This window comes from Vespa crabro, chromosome 9 (genome assembly GCF_910589235.1).
Source record: "Vespa crabro chromosome 9, iyVesCrab1.2, whole genome shotgun sequence".
NCBI lineage: Eukaryota > Metazoa > Arthropoda > Insecta > Hymenoptera > Vespidae > Vespa > Vespa crabro.
In genome coordinates this window covers 5215001-5238541 of record NC_060963.1, presented here as the reverse complement: position 1 = coordinate 5238541, position 23541 = coordinate 5215001, and the positions used below count along the sequence as shown (strand labels likewise).

Sequence of the window (23541 nt, the reverse complement as noted above, 5' to 3'; positions counted from 1 at the left end):
TATATATATATATAGTGATATGTCAGTGTGCACGCGCACATAGAAACTCTTATTCATTCATTGAAAATCATTTGAAGGGAAACACGTATGTACTTTTAAATACGTTTTATAAATTAAATTTAATTAACAATTACTATTGTAACGTTTCGTTGTCATTTCAATTTGCAAATTAATTAATTACATTTTTGTACAAATCAATTAATCAATGATCATGTTTCCATTGATGTTGTTCATCGATGTTCATGAATAAAAAATGATTCAATTTATTTTTACGCGTATCTAAGAGATAGTTCATCGTTAATTCGATGATGCACATTCATGAATTATTTCACATTCTACGCAATTTAAGATAACCCCGTGAATCATTTACAAATTATTTCATTCATAAATATGTATATCGAAATATCATCGTTCAATCGTTTTATTCGTAGATACAATTAATAACTATCGAATTCTTTAGTTTATATATATATATATATATATAAACATTCATTAAGTAATTATTGGGTGATAAGGAATAATTATTAATTAATGGAAAAAATAAAAATTGAAGATTGAATTATTAAAGCGACAATGAAATATTTCAATCGTAATATCGATTAAAGTGTAATATAAACGTTTGTTTGACAAATTTATTGTATCGGGGGTGGGATGGTGGGGTGATGGGGTGGAGGGAAAAGAAAAGTCACGTTGAATTTTAGTCCATACATTTTAAATTTGGAAATTTGACGAGCCTTTGAAATTATTCATATTTTTTAAAATTATTAGATTAATTTACGATATATGAGTAACCCTTTCGTTATACGCCTAGCTCATTGATTCGAATTAGAAAAATTAAATTATTTGATGGAGTTAGTCAATACTTTGATGATTAGAGTAGAGTAGAGTAGAGAATTAGACGACTACGTTTCCTTACTCGAAACGAAGTTTTCTTCGTAGAGAAACTAACGACACCGGGAGTCAGAGTCTTTGCCATCGGCTTGATTTTTCTTTCGAGAAACTTTTTAACTCTAAGTCTTTGGATCGCGTTCCTTAATGAAGATTTCTTTTTCTTTCTTTTTTTTTCTCTTCTCTTTTCTTTTCTTTTCTTTCCTTTGCTTTTTTCTACTTCTCCTCGAATCGACTCTTACCAGAGATTTATTTTGAAAGGTTTTCATTTTACGAGATAATTATAACTTTTTCATTTTCTTTCGAATGAATGTCATTTGCATCATTCTTTGTATAATAATGATTCACGATTAATTCAGGTTTCATTATTATTTATTTAATTCACTTATTGCACTAACACGATGAAAGATCGACACTTTCGTTCTTTTTTTTTCATCGTATGTACGTATAAATATAATTGTTCTTACATTTCTCTGGTGCATGTCTGTGTTTAAGTGTATTTACAATGAATATATGTATGTAGTATGTATTAAAATCTACACACATATACACGCATATATATATATACACAAACAAACACACACACACATATATATATATATATATTTTGATATTAACAACAATGTTCATGCATTTACATATTCAATATTTCTTCGATTTCTATTTTCACGTTTTATACACACGAAATCTTTCTACTCATGCCAAATGCAAGTGACCAACAAAAAAAAGAAAACAAGTGAAAAAATAGAAATAAACGAAATAAACGATAATAAAAATAAAAAAAAAATAAAAAAAAATAAATATAGAATAAATTGAATTGAACAAGTTGAATCGATAGAATGTCCTTTCTTTCGAATAAACGATAAAATGATATGGGAAATAAATATTATACGACATGGGTAGAAAATTTAAGCACGCACGGTTAGCGGAACAGTTGCTTGGCAACTTTTTAGCCTGATGGAAAGTCTGCGAATTGTTCTCAGGGGTGGGTGTCTACATCTCGAGAGTGGAAGAAGGTTCAGTGGCCGAGCGAGCTGGACTCAGGCCAGGGGACACCATTTTAGAGGTGAATGGCACACCCTTCCATGCGGTGACCCACGAGGAGGCTCTCAAAGTGAGTTCATTTTCTTGTTCAACGTTTACTTCATTAATCTTATATTTCTCTTCGTCTTAAAAATTATCATCATCATCATCATCATCATCATCATCATTAACATCATATTTATCATCATCGAACTTTTTTTTTCGAAATATTTTGCCTAAACATTTTCTAACTCGTTTAAAAATATTTCGAACTTATATATATATATATATATATATATATATATATATATATATATATATATATATATATGTATACCTGTATTTATACATAAGAATGTATCATTGGAAAGCCTGAAAAATATTGTCCATTAGCCGACTCAGGTCAAGCTTGCAGTTTTCTACGTATGAAATATGATCGATGACCTTGCGGATAAAAAAATATATGTAGGTATAGCCAAGCTTGGAAGCACTGAAATGGTTTTAACTCTCTCGACGTCTCGTTATCGCGAATGATTTGTCCATCGTTCGTATATGCATTATGCAAGTTCATATGTTACAAGATAGCTTGTTATCTACATATGGAAAGTTACCTATCATTTAGTGTACTTTTCGGATTGGCACATTAATTATATGTCGAATCTTGTTTTATTCAACGTTACATTAACGATCATATATTATAGTTGTATAAATGAATTTTCTTGAATATATGAATTAAATAAATATTTCATCATTTATTTATTTATTTAATATTGAAAATTTTATAAATCGATCATATAAGTTATTCGTTGTTACATCAAAATTCATCGATTCGTGCTCGATTAAGAACACGATCCAATTAAAAGTCGACTGTAAATTAACTCATACGCGAGAACTCATCGAACAGATATTTATGCTCGACCTTAGAAAGTCTTATCGATCGATAAGTGTCGAATAAGATCGAATAAGATTCGTTTCGATCGAAAATATCGAGTAAAACATAGATAATACTTACTTACTTACTTATATAAGATAAAAAAAAAATTATCTCGACATTAATTCTTTCATTGATAATTTCTTAATCGACCCGATCGATTTTTCATTGACATAGAATTATTATCGACTTGGGTGTTATTTAGATAATAATCCATATTAATCATCTCGAACGAGTTAGATCGATCGATCGATCGATCGAAGTCGATGGGATAGATTGTATATTTTTCGTTGAACAAAAACAAAAAAAAAAAATAAAAACTTAGCTAAAATTGATAATTGATTATTAAGATGAAGAAGAGTAGGTAAGGAAAAGATTAAATATTAAAGATAACGAGTCGTCCTTGAATGGGTGGACCAAATCGATAATAGATAAATAGATAGATGGATACCTATGTATCTATGTATATATGGAAAGAGGGTGAATAATATCTACTTAGGAAGATCGAAAGGGAGAGACGTATAGCTGACGAAGATCGAAAGAAACGTACATAGCTCAGAGTTATGCCCATTCGTCTAATCTCTCGCCTAACTGTAAAACGTTACGGTACAAGTATGCGATAGCTATCACTATACCTCCCGATAATAACTCGTCATCATACTTTCCATAGTAGCTAGCTTAGTTTTTAGACAAAAGATTCTCGACAATGGCCCATCAGGATATCACTGGGACTACTATTCCCTTGATATAAAAAGAGCACGAGGCGTTAGCTTCGGATTTACCAAAAAGAGCTAACGGTGGGATACTTCTTGGATATGCGCTAAATCCTCCTAATGCTACTTCTAATCCTACGTTGTATTTCGCTACGTCGATCCTACCTCTTTGCCTGGCTACTATTCTTTTGTATTTTAAACCTTCTCTCTCTCTCTCTCTCTCTCTCTCTCTCTCTCTTTCTCTCTCTTACTCTCTCTTTCCCTCTCCCTCTCTCTCTCTCTCTCTCTCTCTCTCTCTCTCTCTATCATAATTATCATATCGACACGATAAACTTAGAAACTTTTTCTAAATTAGAAATTAATTGAATAATAGATTTTTTTTTCTTTTTCTTAAGAGATCTACCATAAATAAGAAATTAATTAATTAAATTAGGAATTAATATCTTTTTTCTTTTCTTTTCTTTCTTTTTTTCTTTTTTTTGGAATTAGTAACAAATTTTTTTCTTTGCATCTTCGAATAAGAATTATCTTTTAACGCTTCTTATTCTTTGTTCGATAGATTTTTTTATATTTTTATTTAATTATATATATATATATATATATATTATTTTTTTTTTAGGAGGGGGAGGAATGGGGATGCAAGTTATTATTGGCGTATTCGTGCGAATTGAAAAGAAACGGAAGTATTTTTAATACTTTTACGAGGAATCCAATAATAGATCAAAATAATTTTTCTTCATTTTTGCGATACTTCCCTCGTATTCTTTTTTCACATCTCGTTATTTTGCATTTTCAGTGACTATATTCAAAGTTCTATTCCATGTATCAACTTTCTACATTAGGAGAAATCGTCGAGATCAATTATTTTCCGTCGATTCAATCTAACAATTCTATCATTTTCTTTTGTGCTACAATGACACTTTCTCTTTTTTCCATTTCATTATTTTTAATATCGTGATTATTGTGAGTACTCGAACTATAACAAAATGATTATGTATTCCAAGACGTCTCGTTCTCGAAACGAAGGATATATATATATATGTATGTATATTTATATTCAAATTATAAAGAGAATATACGAGTAAGATTTGTTATGAAACTTTTCTTAAAAAGAAACTGCACTTTTGTAACGGACAAGTTACTAAAGCTTGTTATTTATTCGATCGATATTTTTCTTTTTTTTTTTCTTTTCTTTTTTTTTTTACAGACCATTAAAGTTCCTTTCTTTCCCTCTTTTTCTCGAACTTCTTATTGTTCCGTTTTGTTTCTTTTCTTCTTTTTCTTTTTTTCCTTTTCTCATTTTCTTTCTTTCTGCGACGAGTTTAAATTAACGTTTCCAATTTATTATCTTAACATCACGAATGATGTTAATTATTTGTATTGCAAAATTATATTTACATAGTCATTAGAATTATAAAATTAGTTTAATTTTTTTTTTTTTCGAGAAACGCTTTTCAACGTATCTTCTTAAAACTCGTAAAAATGCAGACATTTATGAAATCTTTTTAAAGGGTCAGCAATCGTTAGAATAGAATTTCATTGATCGGCTCGATTAATGATAAGAGACGATTGAAAAATTCTAATTTTTAATGGGATTTAATAGCTTATAACGCAATAGTCTAAGTAAGAAGACTATCTCTTTGTATCTATAGAAATTTATTTGCTTCTGTTTGTATCGATCGTAAAAGAGGACAAAACCTCGTCCTTCGTGGTTTACGTCAAAGAGATAGGCGTTAGCGACGACCACCGCACGAGCGAAGAAAGATAGTTAGTCATTAATTATCTTAACGTGGTAATATTCGAAGCTCGAAGCTATCGATCTAAGATATCGATTCATTCATTTCACGATAAAATTAATCCATCGTAAGAACTCGTAGAAGCGAGTTAATTTATAGCCATGACTGTCTCGAAATAATAATAATCATAATAATAATAATAATAATAATAAATAAATAAATAAATAAATAATTAAATAAATAAAACCACATAATTCATAATAATATTCATATAAAATTCATTAAAAAATTAAAGAAGAAAAAATACAAACATATATATATATATGTATGTCATTAACAGAAAAAAGATCAAGAAACAATAGAAACAAATAAGATCATCACGATCATTCTTCCAATCCTCCGGAATTATATACAAGTCAAAATCATTAAGCAAGAAACTCAATTTAATAGATCATAGAAATAAAAAAAAGAAGTCAGTAATATTAGAGATCTGCTCGTTGATCAGAAAATTTCTCAATGATATTATACCGTCCTCTTTCCCTTATGGCAAATAAATAAATAAATAATAGAAAAGTGGTATAAGTATGACCAAGAGAAAAAAAAAATAATAATAATAACAATAATAATAACAATAATAATAACAATAATAATAAAAAAAAAATGCTAGGTTTATAAGCGCATAGATCGCTAACGTAAACATATAAAATGATCTCCCTTTCTTATCATCTTCCATTTTATATATATATATATATAAAATTATATATACATATGTAGATAAAAGAATCGTAGTTGTGTCGGGTATGGTTATGTCATATCGTTGCATTGAAAACGACTGGCTCGATCTTGTTCACACGTTACTGTTTCTCTCTCTCTCTCTCTCTCTCTCTCTATCTCTCTCTCTCTCTCTTTCTCTCTCTATTTTTTTTTTCTTTGTTTTTCTATCCGAGTTTATCGATCGGGACGGTAAACGACAAGGAGGAAGACACGGAAGGAAATAGAGGATTAAATTGCTCGGCTTGTCGTTAAGAGTAACGGTGGTAACGGCAGCCAGTTATTCCATAATGGCTCGTAGACGTTTCAAGATAGCATGGGTCGAGACGAATCCTGGAAGGAGAAGGAAATATAAGAAGGAATATAGGCCGATACGCATAAGGAAACCCTCGTAGAGACGAGTAAACGAGCGTCGTCCTCTATCTTTCGTCGTCATTTTACTTTATCCCTTTCTTTCCCCCCCCCCCCCCTTATCCTTCTTCTCGGTCAATCATCCTCCCTTGACTAACACCACCATCCACTGTACACCATTCACCATCCACCATCCACCATCCACCATCCACTGTCCACCCTCATGTTTTTTCTTTCTTTTTTTTTCTTTTTTGTTTTCTTCATCCTCTTCTTTCTTCTTCCGTTGAAACTTCTTCGCGACATCCTGGCGCCAGTCTTTCAGGCGCCCTTCTTCGCCAAAGCACTGCCATTTATTTTCCCTTATTGTTAAAGGGTGTTGTGCCGAGGCTACCGTCTTGATAATACCGACAAAGATATTCTTTACAATCAGTAATCTTACTTGATATTTTGTTTCTTTTTTTCTTCTTTCTCTTCTTTTTTTTTCTTCTTATCAAGAAATCATAGATCAGTTTTGTGTAAATTGCAATTAAATGGACACATCTTGTATTTTGATTAAGTACGATCACTGTTTTTTTTCTTTTTTTTTTTATTTATTTATCTAATTTATTTAATTCAATGCACGATTTTTTCAAGGATCTTTTTTTCTTTTTATTTTTCCTTTTTTTTTTTTTTTTTTGAAATTTTTTTCTTTAAAAGAGAAATATTATATTAGATATGGCAGTTATTAAGCTGTTAAAAATATTTTTTACAATCTGTATTTATCATACTCGTCTTTTGTCATGAAATCATAGATCATATAGATCAGTGTTGCCTTATGTAAATTGTTAACAACGTGTGTTTAATTAATCGCAGTTATGTTTACTTTTTTAGGTAGATATATTAGCAATTAATTTCACTGTAACTCTTTCTTTTTTATAATATTTTTTACATAATTGAATAAAAATCTATGTTGCTATATATATTTATATATATATATAGATTATAGTAAATTCATCGATGTATTATAATTTTATAAAGCAAGCTTTAATGAATCAGTTTGACTTTTCTTTTTAAAAGTAAAACTGATAAAGTATATTAATTATATCTGTCTATAAAAATTCATTAATAGACTGATAGTTTACGTATCACTACTACGTAATATTAAATTACATAAGTATGTGTATATGTATCTATATATTTAGATTTGATTCGGAACAAGTAGTATATTCATTTTTATGCTTTGAGAGATAATTATTATAGAGATATCATTTATAATACTAGGAATCAAAGTAGTACGAGTTTAAATTACTTCGACCCTCTATGATATTTGAAAAAAAAAAAATATTTTTAAAATTAATTTTCATGTTTTTCTTTTCTTTTTCTTTTTTTACATCTACATCTTTGTATTTCTAAATTATTTTCATTTACAAAGTAATACAGAAAAGTTAAGAATACAAAACTATATGATTTATTTATATTTTACGATTTTAAATGTTTCTTTATCGTATAATCGAGTTTTAATTCTAATCGAATTAAATTCATTATCATATGAAAATGAATTCATTATCATATTTATAATCGATTAAATCAAAACAGAATCTAAGCAAGGATTAGTTTTATGTGAATGAGTATATGCATATGCACCGTGTATGTATGTATGAAAGGTTCGAAATTTGATGTGACTACGTTCATTCGCACGCGATATTGAAAATGACTTTTAGCTTTAGTTGAATAAATTTTTTTTCACTTAATTACATGAATTATTTTAATTAATCGTCACGCTTAATTTTTCCTTGCTTATATATTTCATTGTTGAGTCGTTAAACTTTGTTTTTTTTTCCGTAAAACTGAATTTACAATACTTCATTTCTTCATTTCTAAAAAGAAGATTTATAGATCTGCATAGTTACAGGATATATATATATATATATATATATATATATATATATATATATATATATATATAACAGAACAGAAGATAGCTTTGTATCGAAGTAGTTGAATCTAGTCTTTACAAACGTAAATACGTTTTTATCGTATTCATATCAAATATTTGATATCATGCATGCATGGAGCTGTGTCGTAAATGTCTCATAAATTCTAACGCAGTTACATCGAAGGGTTTACGTTAAATTGTCGATATTATTATAGAGTTCGATAAACAAGATAATAATAATATAAAAAAAAATAAATAAATAAATAAATGAAATAAGAAAGATAATGGAGTCGTCATCTTTTCATTCATTAACACGTCGAGAAAAAGAAATATTAAAAATGTTAGAAAGAATATAATTTCTATTAATATAACGTGGTTTATTACATTGGAAACGATGATTAAGCATCATTATGATCGTATAATTATGACGTCGTCTTATTAAAGTCGGTCGTGAATTATTATCATTTTTTTGTAAGATATCATCGTTAGCTCTGTTAAATGATGCCTGTTTGACAACGGTGGTAATAATTAGTTAGATTCATTCATATATATGATAATAATTTATATATATATATATATATAAATTATTCTTTACGAAGGATACGTAAATACGAATAAGTATGTATACGTTATATACGAGATAATAATCGAATTTTCGAATGACCCAGTAATAATAGTTCGGACAATGTATCTACTTCTTTATAATGGAATCTTTTGAATAATTTATATATCCGCTTAAGGTCATACCTGACACGCGATTTCGATCCTAAGAGAAATCGATCATACGGAAGTCCAAATTTATAACACGATCACGAGCATTTTCCTTTATGACGTAAAGCTTAGCCAGGAAATCGATCGTTTCCTCTTTATTTGAATTCATAAAGGCCATCCCCCATCGTTTTTACTTTCTTTATGAATCGTTTCTCTCAACGTACTACCATTATATTTATCGATCGATTTAACACGATTCCTTACTCTTTTTTCATAAGCTTTTTTCTTTTCTCTTCTTTTTCTTCTCTCTCTCTCTCTCTCTCTCTCTTTTTCTCTTTCTCTCTTTCTCTCTTTCTCTCTCTCTCTCTTTCTCTCTTTCTCTCTCTTTCTCTCTTTCCTTTTCTCTTTACGCTCGATTTAAGATCATTCTTCTTATTCGTAAGAAAAATTTATCGTTTATAATGGATTACCAGTAATATATAATGCAGTTTACTATCATTATTCAACGGATTTCTCGATGTCTTTTGGCATGGCTCCGTTGAATATTTATCTCCATTGCCAGCCTTTATTATTCATGATTTTACCCGGATGAAACTCGCCCTCGACGATTTCTGGAATTAGCCAAGCTAATTTTCGTACCGTAGACCTCGTTCATTCAGAAACTCGTTAAAATTGAAATTCAACCGAGTTCGTTATGATCTTGTTGATCAAACGACGACTATGATGCAACGGTATTACAATTTCTTTGTATTCTTAAATTCTTTGGGATAATATAATATATTTTCAATACGTTATATTTTTCTTTTTTCTTTTCTTTTTTTTCATTAAATGAAAATGTACTTTTAGATAAAGAAAATTCATTCGCAGTATATATTATGCATGAACAAATTCAAAATTGTTAATTACGAATTGTAATGTAATTTAAAAGTAACATTGCATTTACTCATTGAATTTATTTTGCTGTTCTTTAATATTATAATTTAAAAAAAAAAAAAAAAAAAAAAAATTAAAATAAGAAAAAAAAGAAGAAGGAAAAAAGAAAGGAAGAAAAAACACCTGTTTTTTGGTCCCGTTTAAAAATGTCAAAATGATCTTGCTGATTTTATCGAAAGAAAAAAAAAACCGAAAATTGTTTTGCCAATTATTATTATTATTATTATTGTGACTTATCGCCGATTAGAAACTGTTAAATTTTTCTACGTGACTATTCATTTTTCGGATTGTGTTGCGATAACTGGCTTAAAAAATCATAATTATGTTTACGATAACCACTCTCTATACATTATTTATATATTTTTAATGAATTTTTTTTTCTACATACATTATACTATACATTAAGATTGTACACACACATATATAAACAGCGTCGTATTTTTATAAAAAGGAGAGTATAAAAAGATTCTTGAAAAAAAAAAAAAGAAAAACGAAACGTCGAGATCAAAGGAAAAAGAAAGAAATGTAAATATTATTATATGCAAAAGAGGAAGAACGGTTTCTCTTTTTTTATCTTTCTTTTTTTTTTTTTTTTTTTTTTTTGACAAACCAGACAATGCCGTTTATTTATTTCCGATCGTTTCGATAAAGTCGACGTATTTCGCAATAATGAGTGCATATATACTAACCGTTGGCACATAGTACCATTCCACCTTTGTGTTTATGGTGCTCTGTGGTTAACATAAATGATCTTTGATCTGCCCATTCCTATTCCATTTTTTTTTTTTTTTAGCAAGATTTATTGCATCGATTAATATATAATCCATTCTTTCTACTATTTTTTTCCCTCGTCTCTCTCTCCCCTCCATTACTCATATCTATCACAATCTGACTCATGATTTTCTCTTTGCGTCAAACATTTTAATTACGAATTTAATAAGACCTACTATTTCTGATCAAAGTCTTTTTTTATAGGATTAATGTACAATGCTTAAACGAATATATGAGAATTTCTGATTAGGAAGCAAACAAAGAAAAATATCAAACATAGTCATTTGCAGAAGAGATTTATTACTTTGATACAATGACATTGATCCTTTGTCAACATCTACATTACGTAAAATATATTTTTTTGTATCGCCGAAAAGATATTTAGATGGTTTTATTTAAAACCATCACCCTATATATATATTTAAATAAAAATCTTTTATACATACATACATATATACGTGCATACACACATACATATATTATATTTTATCGATTTAAAAAGAAGAAGAAGAAGAAAAAAAAGAACAAATAATAGGCCATTATCCTCTAAATTTTCCATTACTTTTTTGTTTGTTTTCACGTTACATCTATTTGTATATAAGAGAAAATCATCTTTCCTCTCCTCGGAGATCCTAAAGGAGGACTCGGATCTGAGCTCGATCAAGCTCGCTGGGTCAAGGATAGGCAGGATGTGACGTCACGGGCTGCGAGAAGATCGATATCCTCTTGCCGGCTCGTTCGTGTGCTGCCGTCACCGTCGACAAACGCACTATCTCTCTTCTTTTTACTGACCTTACTACCAAGGCAAATTCTATCCTTATTCGAAAGTATTATTCTCTCTCTCTCTCTCTCTTTTTATCTTTCTCTCTTTTTCGTCTTTGAGAAAATCACGTTCGAACGCTCGGTAAAAGGGATCTTTTGCTACCGATTTCATCCAATACAATGGCTCCCAGTCGTCTCTATCCTTTTTTCGTTATTTTTCATTCTTTTTTTCTTCTTTCTTTTCGAATATCCTTTTGCCTCTTCCTTTCGAAAAGAATTCTTTCCTAATGAAAAGCTCGAGCTTTCTTAAAACCCACTCTCACCTACATCTTCAACGCTTTCGATACAACGGATACAATGCGTCCATTGTATGTTTGTGTGGAGATAACATGTAAATATTACTATTACTTACTACTACCACTACCACTACTACTACTACTACTACTACTACTACTACTACTACTACTACTACTACTACTACTACTACCACTACTACTACTACTACTACTACTACTACTACTACTACTATTACTGCTACTGCTGCTGCTACTTCTGCTACTATGTAATTTTCTTTTCTAATTCTCTAGATTTGTTTAATTCATGAAAAGTCGCTCGAAAAACAAATCTTAATTTTATCTTAAAATCTTAAATTTAAGTATTTATTAACTTAGATTACGTATATACTTAATACAGTTATTATACAGGATATTGATCTAAATTTCCTATGGGGATTCTAAATAGTAATTAATTTTTAAAATCAATTATTACATCTTTTCCTTTTCCTAAATCCTTTAGGTTAATATCTTTTTGCTTTTCTATTTCTTTTTCTATTCTTTTTTTCTTTTTCTTATTCAATCAAACAATACTTGACTTGAAAAAAAAAAAAAGAAAAAAAAACTATATGTCTAAGTACAAGATCTAAAAGGGGTCATGGAAAAGGATAATTTGATGTTTAATATCACTTAGGAAGTTTTGATGTATCTAGGAACTTTTGAATGATCCTCTATATACGGGATTTGATCTTTTCGATATAACGGAGCAAACGGTATATAAAATACTTATACAATACTTACTATAGTACCTACGTATAGCAATAAAGGAATCCATCGTGGAAGGAAGAAAAGTCCTGTACATTTTTCTCTACGAAAGCGATATATATATATATGTATATATATATTCCCAGTGGATTTCAACAGTAAACGTTGGACTATCTCAACCATAATCTTCGAATCGTCCTGGGAGCTTAGACATCCCCACCGGACTAGAGGATGTCCCAGATCTAAGAATATTTCATAGTTACGTACATTCCTTCCACGAAGGGAGAGTGTACTATCTTCGTATTTCATTTCTTATAGAAATATTTTCGAATAGAATGAACGTGTATATCCTATTAATCATTAATTATCGTATAATTATTTTCTTTCATTCTTCCTTTTTTTTTAACTTTTTTTTTTTGTTTCTTTTTCCTTCAAGATCGTTCCAATACACAGTGTCGTTTCGTACGACGTAATAGAATTTAATCTTAGATTAATTCTTAACTGTAATCTCGATAAGCTTATCTCAGCTTTATCGGTAATCTCGATTAAGGATTTTAAAGATCAGTAAATTTAACGTATGTTTTATTCTTGTTAGCTGATGTTAATTCAAGGAAAGAAAATTCGAAAATAACGAAACAATTCTATCGGATATACTATTGACTTCTATGATTCTTCTTCCTTCGAAACCATTTCCAATCATTTTCTGTTCGGGTTTTTCCTTTTTTTATCTTTCTCCTCTCTCTCTCTCTCTCTCTTTCTCTCTCTCTTTCTTTCTCTTTCTCTTTTTTTCTCTCTTCTATTTTTCAAATATAATTCTATTTCGAAAATAAATCTCACGTACGAATACGAACAATTTTGTTCCTCAATTACGTCCAATTCTTTCAATTCTTTTCTTCCTTTTTTCGACTTTTTTCTTTTCTTTTTTTTTTTTTTAGAACTATAATAAATTCGTAAGACGAATTTCGTTACATTTTCAATCGTGCATATTCTGTTATTACTTCGTGAAGGGTTATAAATTTGTATATTTTTTTTTTCTTGTTAAAAATCATAAAAATTGTTAACGTTCATTGCAGAGACATTTCTTTTTTTTTTTTTTCAATAAATAAAGAACAAAATGTTTCCTTCGAAATAGATGCTGAAATCCTGTAGGACTTTGAGTATGACGGTACGTGGACCGGCATTAGATCCCCGTTGCAGAGTTGGTCATCCTGTTTGGCCATCTTCGGGTCGTCAACAATCCTGCAGTTGGATGGACCGTCAAGGAAGACCAGCTTCTCCACCACCTTTTTATTCCTCCCGAGATTCCCGATATGGACCACGAACGCGAAAGGTCGAACTTTGCATCGAACCAGGCCAATCCCTTGGTCTTATGATCAGAGGTGGTCTCGAATATGGCCTTGGAATATATGTCACTGGAGTAGACAAGGATAGTGTCGCCGATCGTGCTGGACTTCTGGCGAGTAACTCTGCTATTTTTATATTTTATCACTTCTTCCTTTTTTCTACTAGATTATATATATTATAAAAATAAAATATATATATATATATATATATATATATTGCTATATTATGTAGATACATATAAATATAAATATATATATATATATATATATTATTATAAGTCTAATATACTATGTTATATAATAATTATTATATATTATTTTATAAATGATTATATTTTAAATGATTTTATATTGTTAATATAGTAACATTACAATTGTAAATATACATATTATATTAAATATATTTACCATTATATATGTATATATTACTATTATAATATGTATATATATTATATATGTATTAGTATATTATACATTATATGTATATAGTTATATATTATTTAATTTTTATATATCGTTTAATTTCTATCAGAAGAATTCTTTTTTCAATAGATATTTAAAATATAATTCAAAAGTATGACAGAAATTATGTGGAAATATTCAATAAATTTTATCATTTAAATCCGAGATATGGTTAAATTGAAAAATCATCCGAGATTGTTTCTAAAGTATTGTTAGGGGATTTGCTATGCTGATATACGAGCGGTTATAAATATTAAGCTGCTTGTTCACGGAGCTCTATCGATTTTAGTTGATATCGAATTTCGTTATAGCCAATGTGAATATACTTCCCTTTTTTTTTCTTTCTTTCTTTCTTTCTTTTTATGTAGAATAACATCTCAAATGTATGCTTCGTATATAAAAAAAACTCGCGTGGGTTATCGGGATTTTGTTCTGAGAATAGCAGATACCAACGAAAGGAAAAAAAACAAAGAAAAAAAAAAAAAGAAAGAAACGAATACGACGCATACATTTTATGCGAAAATTTCACGGATACCTGTTTATGTAATATATTCTGAGAATTTTCTGTTTATTAATTTTCATGGATAGGTCGGAGATCAGATTATAGAGGTCAATGGACAAAATTTCGAGGAAGCCACACACGATGAGGCAGTACAGATATTAAAAACAAACAAGAGAATGAGTTTATTGATACGAGACGTAGGAAAGGTACCTCATTCGTGTACCACCAGTCAACCAATTGTGATGCCAACTTCGAGATATCCTGAACACGATCCTCTCATTCTCGAAAGTCCTGGAAATCATCGGCCGCCTAGTCCTGCGTAAGAAAAATTCATATATAAATTCATATATAAATTCATATATTTCGTTAGCTTAGTTATGAAAGACGAAAGAAATTTAATCAAGTGTCTAACAACGATATTTTTATATACATACGTTTCTAATACGTATATATAATATATTGTAATACGTAAATACTTTTGAAGAAATAAATATCTCATTCTTTCTTTCTAAATATATCAATGAATATTAAAATAATATTTCTTTGAATTATTTAATAAAATATAAAATTTTTATGATTTTCTTGAAAAATCTTTATAATCGTTCGCATGATTTATTTATACGTTCTTCAATATTTATTTGAGGCAATGATTTTTATTGGTTTATTGTATAAATGAAATAAAGGAAAGATCGATAAATGGACGCTCACGTAATATCAACGATAACCCAATTTTATGTCTACAAAAAAAAGTACATAAAGAAAATTATATAATGTAATATTTGTAATATTATAGCTCATTCTCAAGACAATATAGTTATAGTTTAACTTAGTACTATAGTATAGTTACATTTAATTATAACATAAATTATTACCGGAATATGATTTATAGAGATACATAATTATTATTTAATCACAATATAACTTATATTAATATAACTATACTATATTAATAGTAAGTAAAACTTATAACTTAAATAAATATTATATCCTTTCTAGGAATATTTAATTAACAATTAATTTATTAATTTCTCCGACGAAAAAAAATATAAAATGTCTTATAAAAAGTACTTAAGCATATTAATGTCAGACTTTAAATCGCGTTACAAAAGAAGAAGAAACAAAAAAAAAAAAAAAGAAAAAAGAAAAAAAGGAAAAAAAAATAAAAAAAAAAGAACAAAGAAAAAAAGGGAAAAAAGAAATTCAAATTAAATAAAAAAAAAAAAAAAAAGAAAAGAAAAAAAGAAAAAGAACAAGAAAGAAAAAAGTAGAAAAGAAAAACAAATTGAGTTTAATAGAGATCTAATTTAATTATTTAAATTATATATTAAATATCGAAACGTAATAAAATAATTTTAAGATTAAAACGTTTTTCAAGAAGCAGTACGAACGAATGGAGACATCGTGGTGGAATTCACACGGTTTCTGCGGCTACAGCAGCTATGGTTGAAGAAAAGGCAAGGGTTGTACTAGCGAGAAGTGAAAGGGCAGCGCTCTCCCAACTTCTCGCCGATTATAGAACGCGAAGGCTGACGGTCGAGGAGCTGGTTGCGAATCTTGCCGATCTTTTGAATACCCAAGAAAAATTGACGCTTCTAACGGAACTCAGAGAACTCGTTGATAGCAAGGATAGAGCTGCTTTCGATAATTTAGTTTACAGACCACGCATCGCCATGGCCAGGGTGAGTTTCTTAAATCGTTAACGAAACAAAAGAAAGAGAACAACGACGAAACAAAAAAAAAAAAAAAGAAAAAAAAAGGGAGAAAAGAAAAAAAAAGACAAAGACAAAAATCTTTTATTAAGATTAAGAACAATGATATGAAAGAGAAAAAATCTTTCGAACAATTTCGAAAGGTCGATTGCTCGAAAGTTATTATTTTGCTTTTTCTTTATTCGTTTTTGTTTTTTGTTTTTTGTTTTTTTTTTCATTTCTTTCTTTCTTTCTTTTTTCTTTTCTTTTTTTTTCTTTTTTTTCTTTTTTTTATTATAGAAAAAAGGAGATTGGATTCATTCAGATCTAATAGTTATACCGTTACTCCACGATCTTCCGGTAAGTAATAAAATATATCATTTACATACAAATGATATATTATTATTTATGTGATTATAGTCTCACTGCATATATATACACACACACACACATATATATTCACATGTAACGTAGTTCTTACACACACGATATATTATATATATATATATATATATATATATATATATATATATATATATATATATATATATATATATGATTATTATTATTATTAACTGTTGTTGTTGTTGTCGTTATTATTATTATTATTATTATTATTATTAATATTATTATTATTATTATTTTTCTTTTTTTTTTTTTCTTTATATTTTGAAATATTATTACACCTCTATGCGTACATAGAACAGTCTTTGTCTCTTCTTGCGCAATTCTCTATGTCCTCTGTTATTTTTTATATGACTGATTAGATCTGTAATTGTATGTATGTAATCCGTATTTATATTTATATTATATATACATATATATATATATATATGAATACTTATAAATGCATACACACACGTATATACATTATACAGGATGTTTCGAAGAATTGACTAATTCCGTTGTATTTCTTTTCAAGAGATATTTTTTATCATTATGAAAAGAGACGAGTTTGAAAAGTATCGCCATTGATATAAAAAGAAAAAAGAAAAAAAAAAAAAGGAAAAAATGAAATAAAATAAAATAATATATAAAGAAAAATAGAAAGAGAAAAAAATGAAAGAAAGATCCTGTATAGAAGTTTTGAACGTTTTTTTTTTTTTTTTTTTTTTTTTCTTTTCTTTCAAAGAGTATTTCTCTTCGAATTTCATTCCTACTTGAAGTATTTTTTTCACGTCGATAATAATCTTCACGGGGAAAAGAAAAAATTCGTATGAGAAACTTCTCGACGTACGTACATAAATATTTATCATTGGTATGCTCGATCCTCTTCTTTCTTCTTTTATGTCGCGTATATTCGCGTTTAACTATCTAACATTCCTCTAACATAAAAGTATGCGAACGAAAGGAGAGAAAAAAAAGATGCTCCAAAGTAGCAAGCAGAGAAAAATAGAAGAAGAACCGAAAGAAGAAGAAAAAAAAGAAGAAGAAAAAAGAAGAAGAAGAAGAAGAAGAAGAAGAAGTGAAAAAGGAAGAAGAATTTTCTCGACGATAAAAAATGATCAAGAAAATATGCTGCCGTTATTGCCGTTGGTCGGAAAATAAAAGATGTGAACAACGACGACGATTCGTTGGAGGGGGTTTGCGAGGAACGACGGAGAAGTTGTCACCAATTTAACGGGAAGATTTTTCGAGTGAGAATGAAAAAGGAAAAAAAAAGGACGAAAGAAAGAAAAAAAGGAAGGGAAGGAGAAGAACGAAAAGACAAAGAAAGAAAAAAAAGAAAAAGAAAAAGAAAATTAAGTCGTTTGAAAAATCTCATTAAGAGATGACACGAAGATATTCACGCTTGAACGTTAGTTAGGCTAATCCTATTCTTTAGTCACCCTTTTTGCGATCAACAGCATGAATTCTTTCGAGGAAAAAATATCCTGCATTCTCTCTCTCTCTCTCTCTCTCTCTTTCTCTCTCTCTTTCTCTCTCTTTCTTTTTCTTTTCCTCCTATTCCACCTCTCTCTCTCTCTCTTTCTTTTTCTCTTCCTCCTATTCCACCTCTCTCTCTCTCTCTCTCTCTCTCTCTTTCTCTTTTTTCATTTATTCATTCCCTACGATTCATTCTTCGTCCCTTTTTGCATAACTATCTTTTTGCTATCACTGCTGCCATTAATCATCACAACGCTGTTTAGAAAAGGAACAATTTCATTTCTACGGTTTGCTTGATAGGCTGCCTTAACGCTTGTTTATCGCTTTGCTTATTTAGATATCGTATTAGACGATCTATCTGATTAATTAAATTAGTGCGTTGTTTTAAAAGAGGAAGCTTATGCGCTTGTAGAAATTAACGAGCTTACGAACACGATGAACGTATATGTTTTCATACAACATGTATTTACATATATACATATATACATATATACATATATACATATATATATATATATATATATATATATGTATGTATATTTTTATATAATATATATCTTTTGAATATGCTTTATTTTTCGATAATTTCATAGACATGTTAAACTCTATTTACTAATCTATTTTTTTGACATTCTTCTTCATTTTCATTGTCTTTTTTATCTTTTCTTTTTCTTTTCTTTTTTTTTCTTTCGTTTTGTTTTTTTATCTTCTCGCCTTAATCTTCTTCTTTTTCGTTTTATTCGTTCGTTCGATGTACCGAGCGCGCGACAACGGTACACACATGTGTATATATACATATACATATATATATATATATATTTATTTATTTATTTATGTATATATACATATATTTAATTACTTACATGATTTTTCATGTACGAGTTCGCCTGAGCTTTGCTAAATTTTTTTCTTTTATTTCTTCCATAAAAACGACCGAGTGTGCCAATCGGAATGTACTTCACGATAAAGGAAAAATGGAAAAACTAAACAAAAAACGATAAAAGCAATTTCGTCGCATGTCCATCGTCGATGTAATTTCGATAAAAGAAAAAAAAAAAAAAAAAGAGAAAGAAAAAACAATGAAAAAAGAAACCAAATAGAGAAGAGAAAAAAAATCTTTGCAAATTAGAAATTTGATTGCTAGTACATCGACATCAAATATTAACGTCGATTTATTAATAAATCTTTCGAAGTTTTATTAACAATATCGCACACTCGGTTCGAAAAATGCTGATAGCGCGATTCGCATAAAATAATCGATTTTAATCCGCATTCCGTACATCGTCTCGCCGATTAGGAATTAGGGATACTTAGGGTTGCGTCTAATATAAACGGTAAAGAAAAATTAACGTTAGTTAAGTGACTTAAGAAAAGATCCTGTGAGACCTGGCCTCTGAACAAAGCTTGGGTTAACTCGATAACGATCGGTTTCGTGACCAACGTTATGTCAAACGATCATTGTCTCTTTCTTATCTTTCGATCAAAGAGAAAATCTTTCCAGTGGGGGGTGGCGGGTGATGGGAAAAAGGAGAAAGAGAGAAAGAGAGAGAGAGAGAGAGAGAGAGAGAGAAAGAGAGAAAGAAAGAACAAAAATGATCGTATCTTATTAAAAATCGTTGGTCAACGTAATCGAACGAACGATCGGTGATCGTTGATTAATCGAATTGGCTTGGAGATGGCATGACAGGATCTGATGATTTCTCACAGAGGGGTGTAACCGGTGGTTGTTGCCGTCCGGGACGACTGGTGGACGTCGAGGGAGATCCCCTGGGAGTGACAGGACCTCTCCTGCCAAGGGATAATCAAGAGTATAGGTCACCGAGCGAGGACAGCGGTCTCGGGGCTGATATCCCCAGGACCAGGTCGATCTCTAAACGTTTTTCAATGAAACTATTTAACGATCTATCGTTAAACTTTCTTTCACATTTTTCATATCTCAAATGTTCGATATTCTTTTGATTCGTTCTTTTCTTAATTTTTTTTCTCTTTTTTTTTTACTTTTTTTTTTTTTTTCTTTTTTATTACAACCATAGACAACAAGACGCTTTTCGTTAGATTTTGAAACTGATCAAAAAGACAAAGAAAATTATTCGTATCGATTGATATCTTACTTACAATGATATTTTATTTATTTATTTATTTATTAAATAGCCGTAAAAAATATTTATGATTAGGAATTCGTCGATCATGAAATATTATATTTATTGGATTTATTTGATGAAACAAAAGGATATTATTAATGTGATAAATATTATTAATATGATAACTTCTTGATAAATAGTCTCCTTCTTTCATCTCGTCGTCTATGGTTGAAATTAAAAAAAAAAAAAAAAAAAAAAAAAAAGAAAAAGAAAGAAAAAAAAAGAAAGAAGAAGAAAACTTTCAAAGATACGTAAAACCTATCGAGTCAGATCGCACGTTTCTATGAATATGCTTTTTTTTTTCTCTCACGTTAAAATAAAATCCATAGATCAATATCGATCTCTCTCGTTCTTTCTTCGATTAGAATTTTAGGAAAGGATGAAACAGAGATAGTCCCGAAAGAAATTAAAACGTAATTAGAAAAGAAAAATATTCGTTCCGCGTAGTTTTCATGAAATTCAAATTGATCGTTTCCGCATGGAGCTTCGTTAGAACAGAGATAGATAGATAGATAGAGAGAGAAAGAGAGAGTGAGAGGCACGCGAGTCAACATGGGAATTCGATTTTCTCTATACTCTCGTACGATCCAATCAAAACTCTCAATGAAGACAGAGAGAAAGAGAAAGAGAGGGAGAGAGGGAAGGAAGAAAGGAAGGAAGGAGAGAGAGAAACTCTCGTTTAGATCCTCGCTATTTCATTCACTAACTAATCACATAACGCAAATATCTGATCTAATCGTGCGTGCACAGCACGAAAAGCTTTATGCTTAAAGACTTTATTTATCGCCTACGCTTGCTTTGCATTTCTTACGTAAGATAAATCTTTATCTACTTACGTATCACCTAATGAAATTGACATGGCGAACAATGAGAAAATTATACTGATACATGACCTTTATCCTTAGATCTTCTCTTTCGTATTAGATCAAATTTAAGATATGAAATCTTTCAAGGTATATACACACATATATATATATATATATATATATATATATATATATGTACATACGAGCATAATGTGTATATAAAATTATGATCGCTGTGTTTATTTGTTTATATGAATATAATATCTTCTTTCTTACATGTATACTCGTTTCGACATGCAATTTATTTAAAAAAAAAAAAACAATTACATCGTTCAGAGAAAGCTTATTCTTAAATATTTTCTTTCATGATAGATCGAATTTGAGATATCAAATCTTTTCAAAGAAAAAAAAAATATATATATATATATATAAAATTATGATCACTATGTTTATGTTTTATATATACTTAATATCTTCTTTTTATACATGGTCGAGAGATCGTCGAAGAAATTTTCGAAATAAAAAACTTTCGCGCTCTTTCCTTCTCTTTTCTCCTCTCTCCTTTCTCACGTATTCTTTTATAAAAAAAAAACAAAAGAAAAAAAAAATAAAAGAAATGTGACGATGCAAATCGAATTTCAACGTTATCTAACTATGATTTATTTCTATTTATTTCTTTTCTTTCTTTCTTTCTTTTTTTTTTTTTTTCTTTCTTTCGTACCAAAGATTTCCATTCGAATTTTCATTCATGATCTATTGTCAGTTTTCGAAAAGCTATAACTTCTTTCTTTCTTTTTTTTTTCTACTATTACTCAATGTCAGTTTACTTAATGACGTTTCTATGTCGAATATGGTTACACCGATATTTTTTATTTTAACTCCAATTTTTTTTCTGTCTGTCTCTCTTTCTCTCTCTCTTTCTGTCACTCTCTCTCTCTCTCTTCAGCTTTCTTTTCTATTTTATCTATTCACTTTAAGTCTCTTTCCTCTTCTATCGGTAATCACATAAAGACACGTTCGACGATGTATTCTAGAATGTATACTTAACATGGACAGGAGATAATGCGGAAGGTAAATCATTCTTTTTCTCTTTTTCTTTTATCTTTTTTGCTTTTTTTCTTTTTTTTTTTTTCTTTTTTCGTATGTATATCCATGTCTCTTATTCTTTGAAACGTGTAGGCGAGAAAGGGCGTTGTTCGTATGGGCGTAACGCAAACATAAAAACACATTAGAGTCATTCTCGTTCGTATATCTATGAATGAATAGATTGTCGATGATATATTTCGTGAAATAATAGATCGAAATATTTAATTCGTTAATGTGGAGTCGAAACAACAAAAAAAAAAAAAAAAGAAAAAAGAAAAAAAGAGAGAAAAAGGAAAACTATTGAAAATCAGAGACGCGTAAAGAATAGTAGTAGGTCAGAAATATATATGTATACGTATGTACTTTATTGATTGAATTTAAAAAGAGTATAATTAATATTGGATTTCATAGGGAGTATCTATTACATATTTTTTTGATTACTTTTCTTTTTTTCTTTTTTTTCTCTTCCCTTTTCTTTTCTCGTTTTAATTCGGATTGAGAAAAGGAAGATTAAATTATGAAATATTGGGCAAATATAATGAACGCTTATTTAACTCTGTAACCTTACATAAATTTGAAGTTATACATTCATATATATATATATATATATATATATATATATATATATATATATATATATATATATATATGTTTGTATGTTTGTATGTTTAAAATTTTATTTTATTTTATTTTTTTTTGTTTTCGTTATAACAGTTTCAAAAAGTTCATTCATTTTAATCGAAAGATTTTAATGTTTATCAAATATAAATTATATTCAGTATGATATAATTATATCCATTAACATTTGTTTTTATAATGTAATAATACATTACATAATCTTTCGTTAAGCACAAAAGAAAGAAAATTGGTTTACAGAGATTGAGAAAAAAAAAAAAAATTAGGATTATTATCGAAAATTTTGTTTTTATTATTTAAACAATTTAAGGTCATTCGTTCAATTTTTCCAATTTTTTTTTTCTAATTTGAAAGATATAAATATCCTTAGATTGTTAAATCAGACGAATTTATATTTATCTTTAAAAAATCATCAATAATTTCTTTGAATTTCTATTGCAATCTTTAGATATTTATTTTTAAATATATA

General features: G+C 28.8%; 1 protein-coding gene across 15 annotated transcripts in view; it reads left to right on the top strand.

The window, feature by feature from the left end:
• Nucleotides 1-23541, top strand: part of LOC124426608 (whirlin) — an 80262-nt gene that overhangs the window by 30273 nt on the left and 26448 nt on the right. For 7 of the 15 annotated variants that reach the window (XM_046968493.1, XM_046968491.1, XM_046968489.1 and 4 more), the window contains 6 exons: nt 1872-2002; nt 13675-13998; nt 14936-15168; nt 16225-16528; nt 16838-16897; nt 20111-20265. In XM_046968493.1, the coding sequence (XP_046824449.1) occupies nt 1872-2002; nt 13675-13998; nt 14936-15168; nt 16225-16528; nt 16838-16897; nt 20111-20265 (1207 nt within the window). The remainder of the gene's footprint in view (nt 1-1871; nt 2003-13674; nt 13999-14935; nt 15169-16224; nt 16529-16837; nt 16898-20110; nt 20266-23541) is intronic. The other 8 variants (XM_046968490.1, XM_046968487.1, XM_046968494.1 and 5 more) reach the window with 5 other exon arrangements.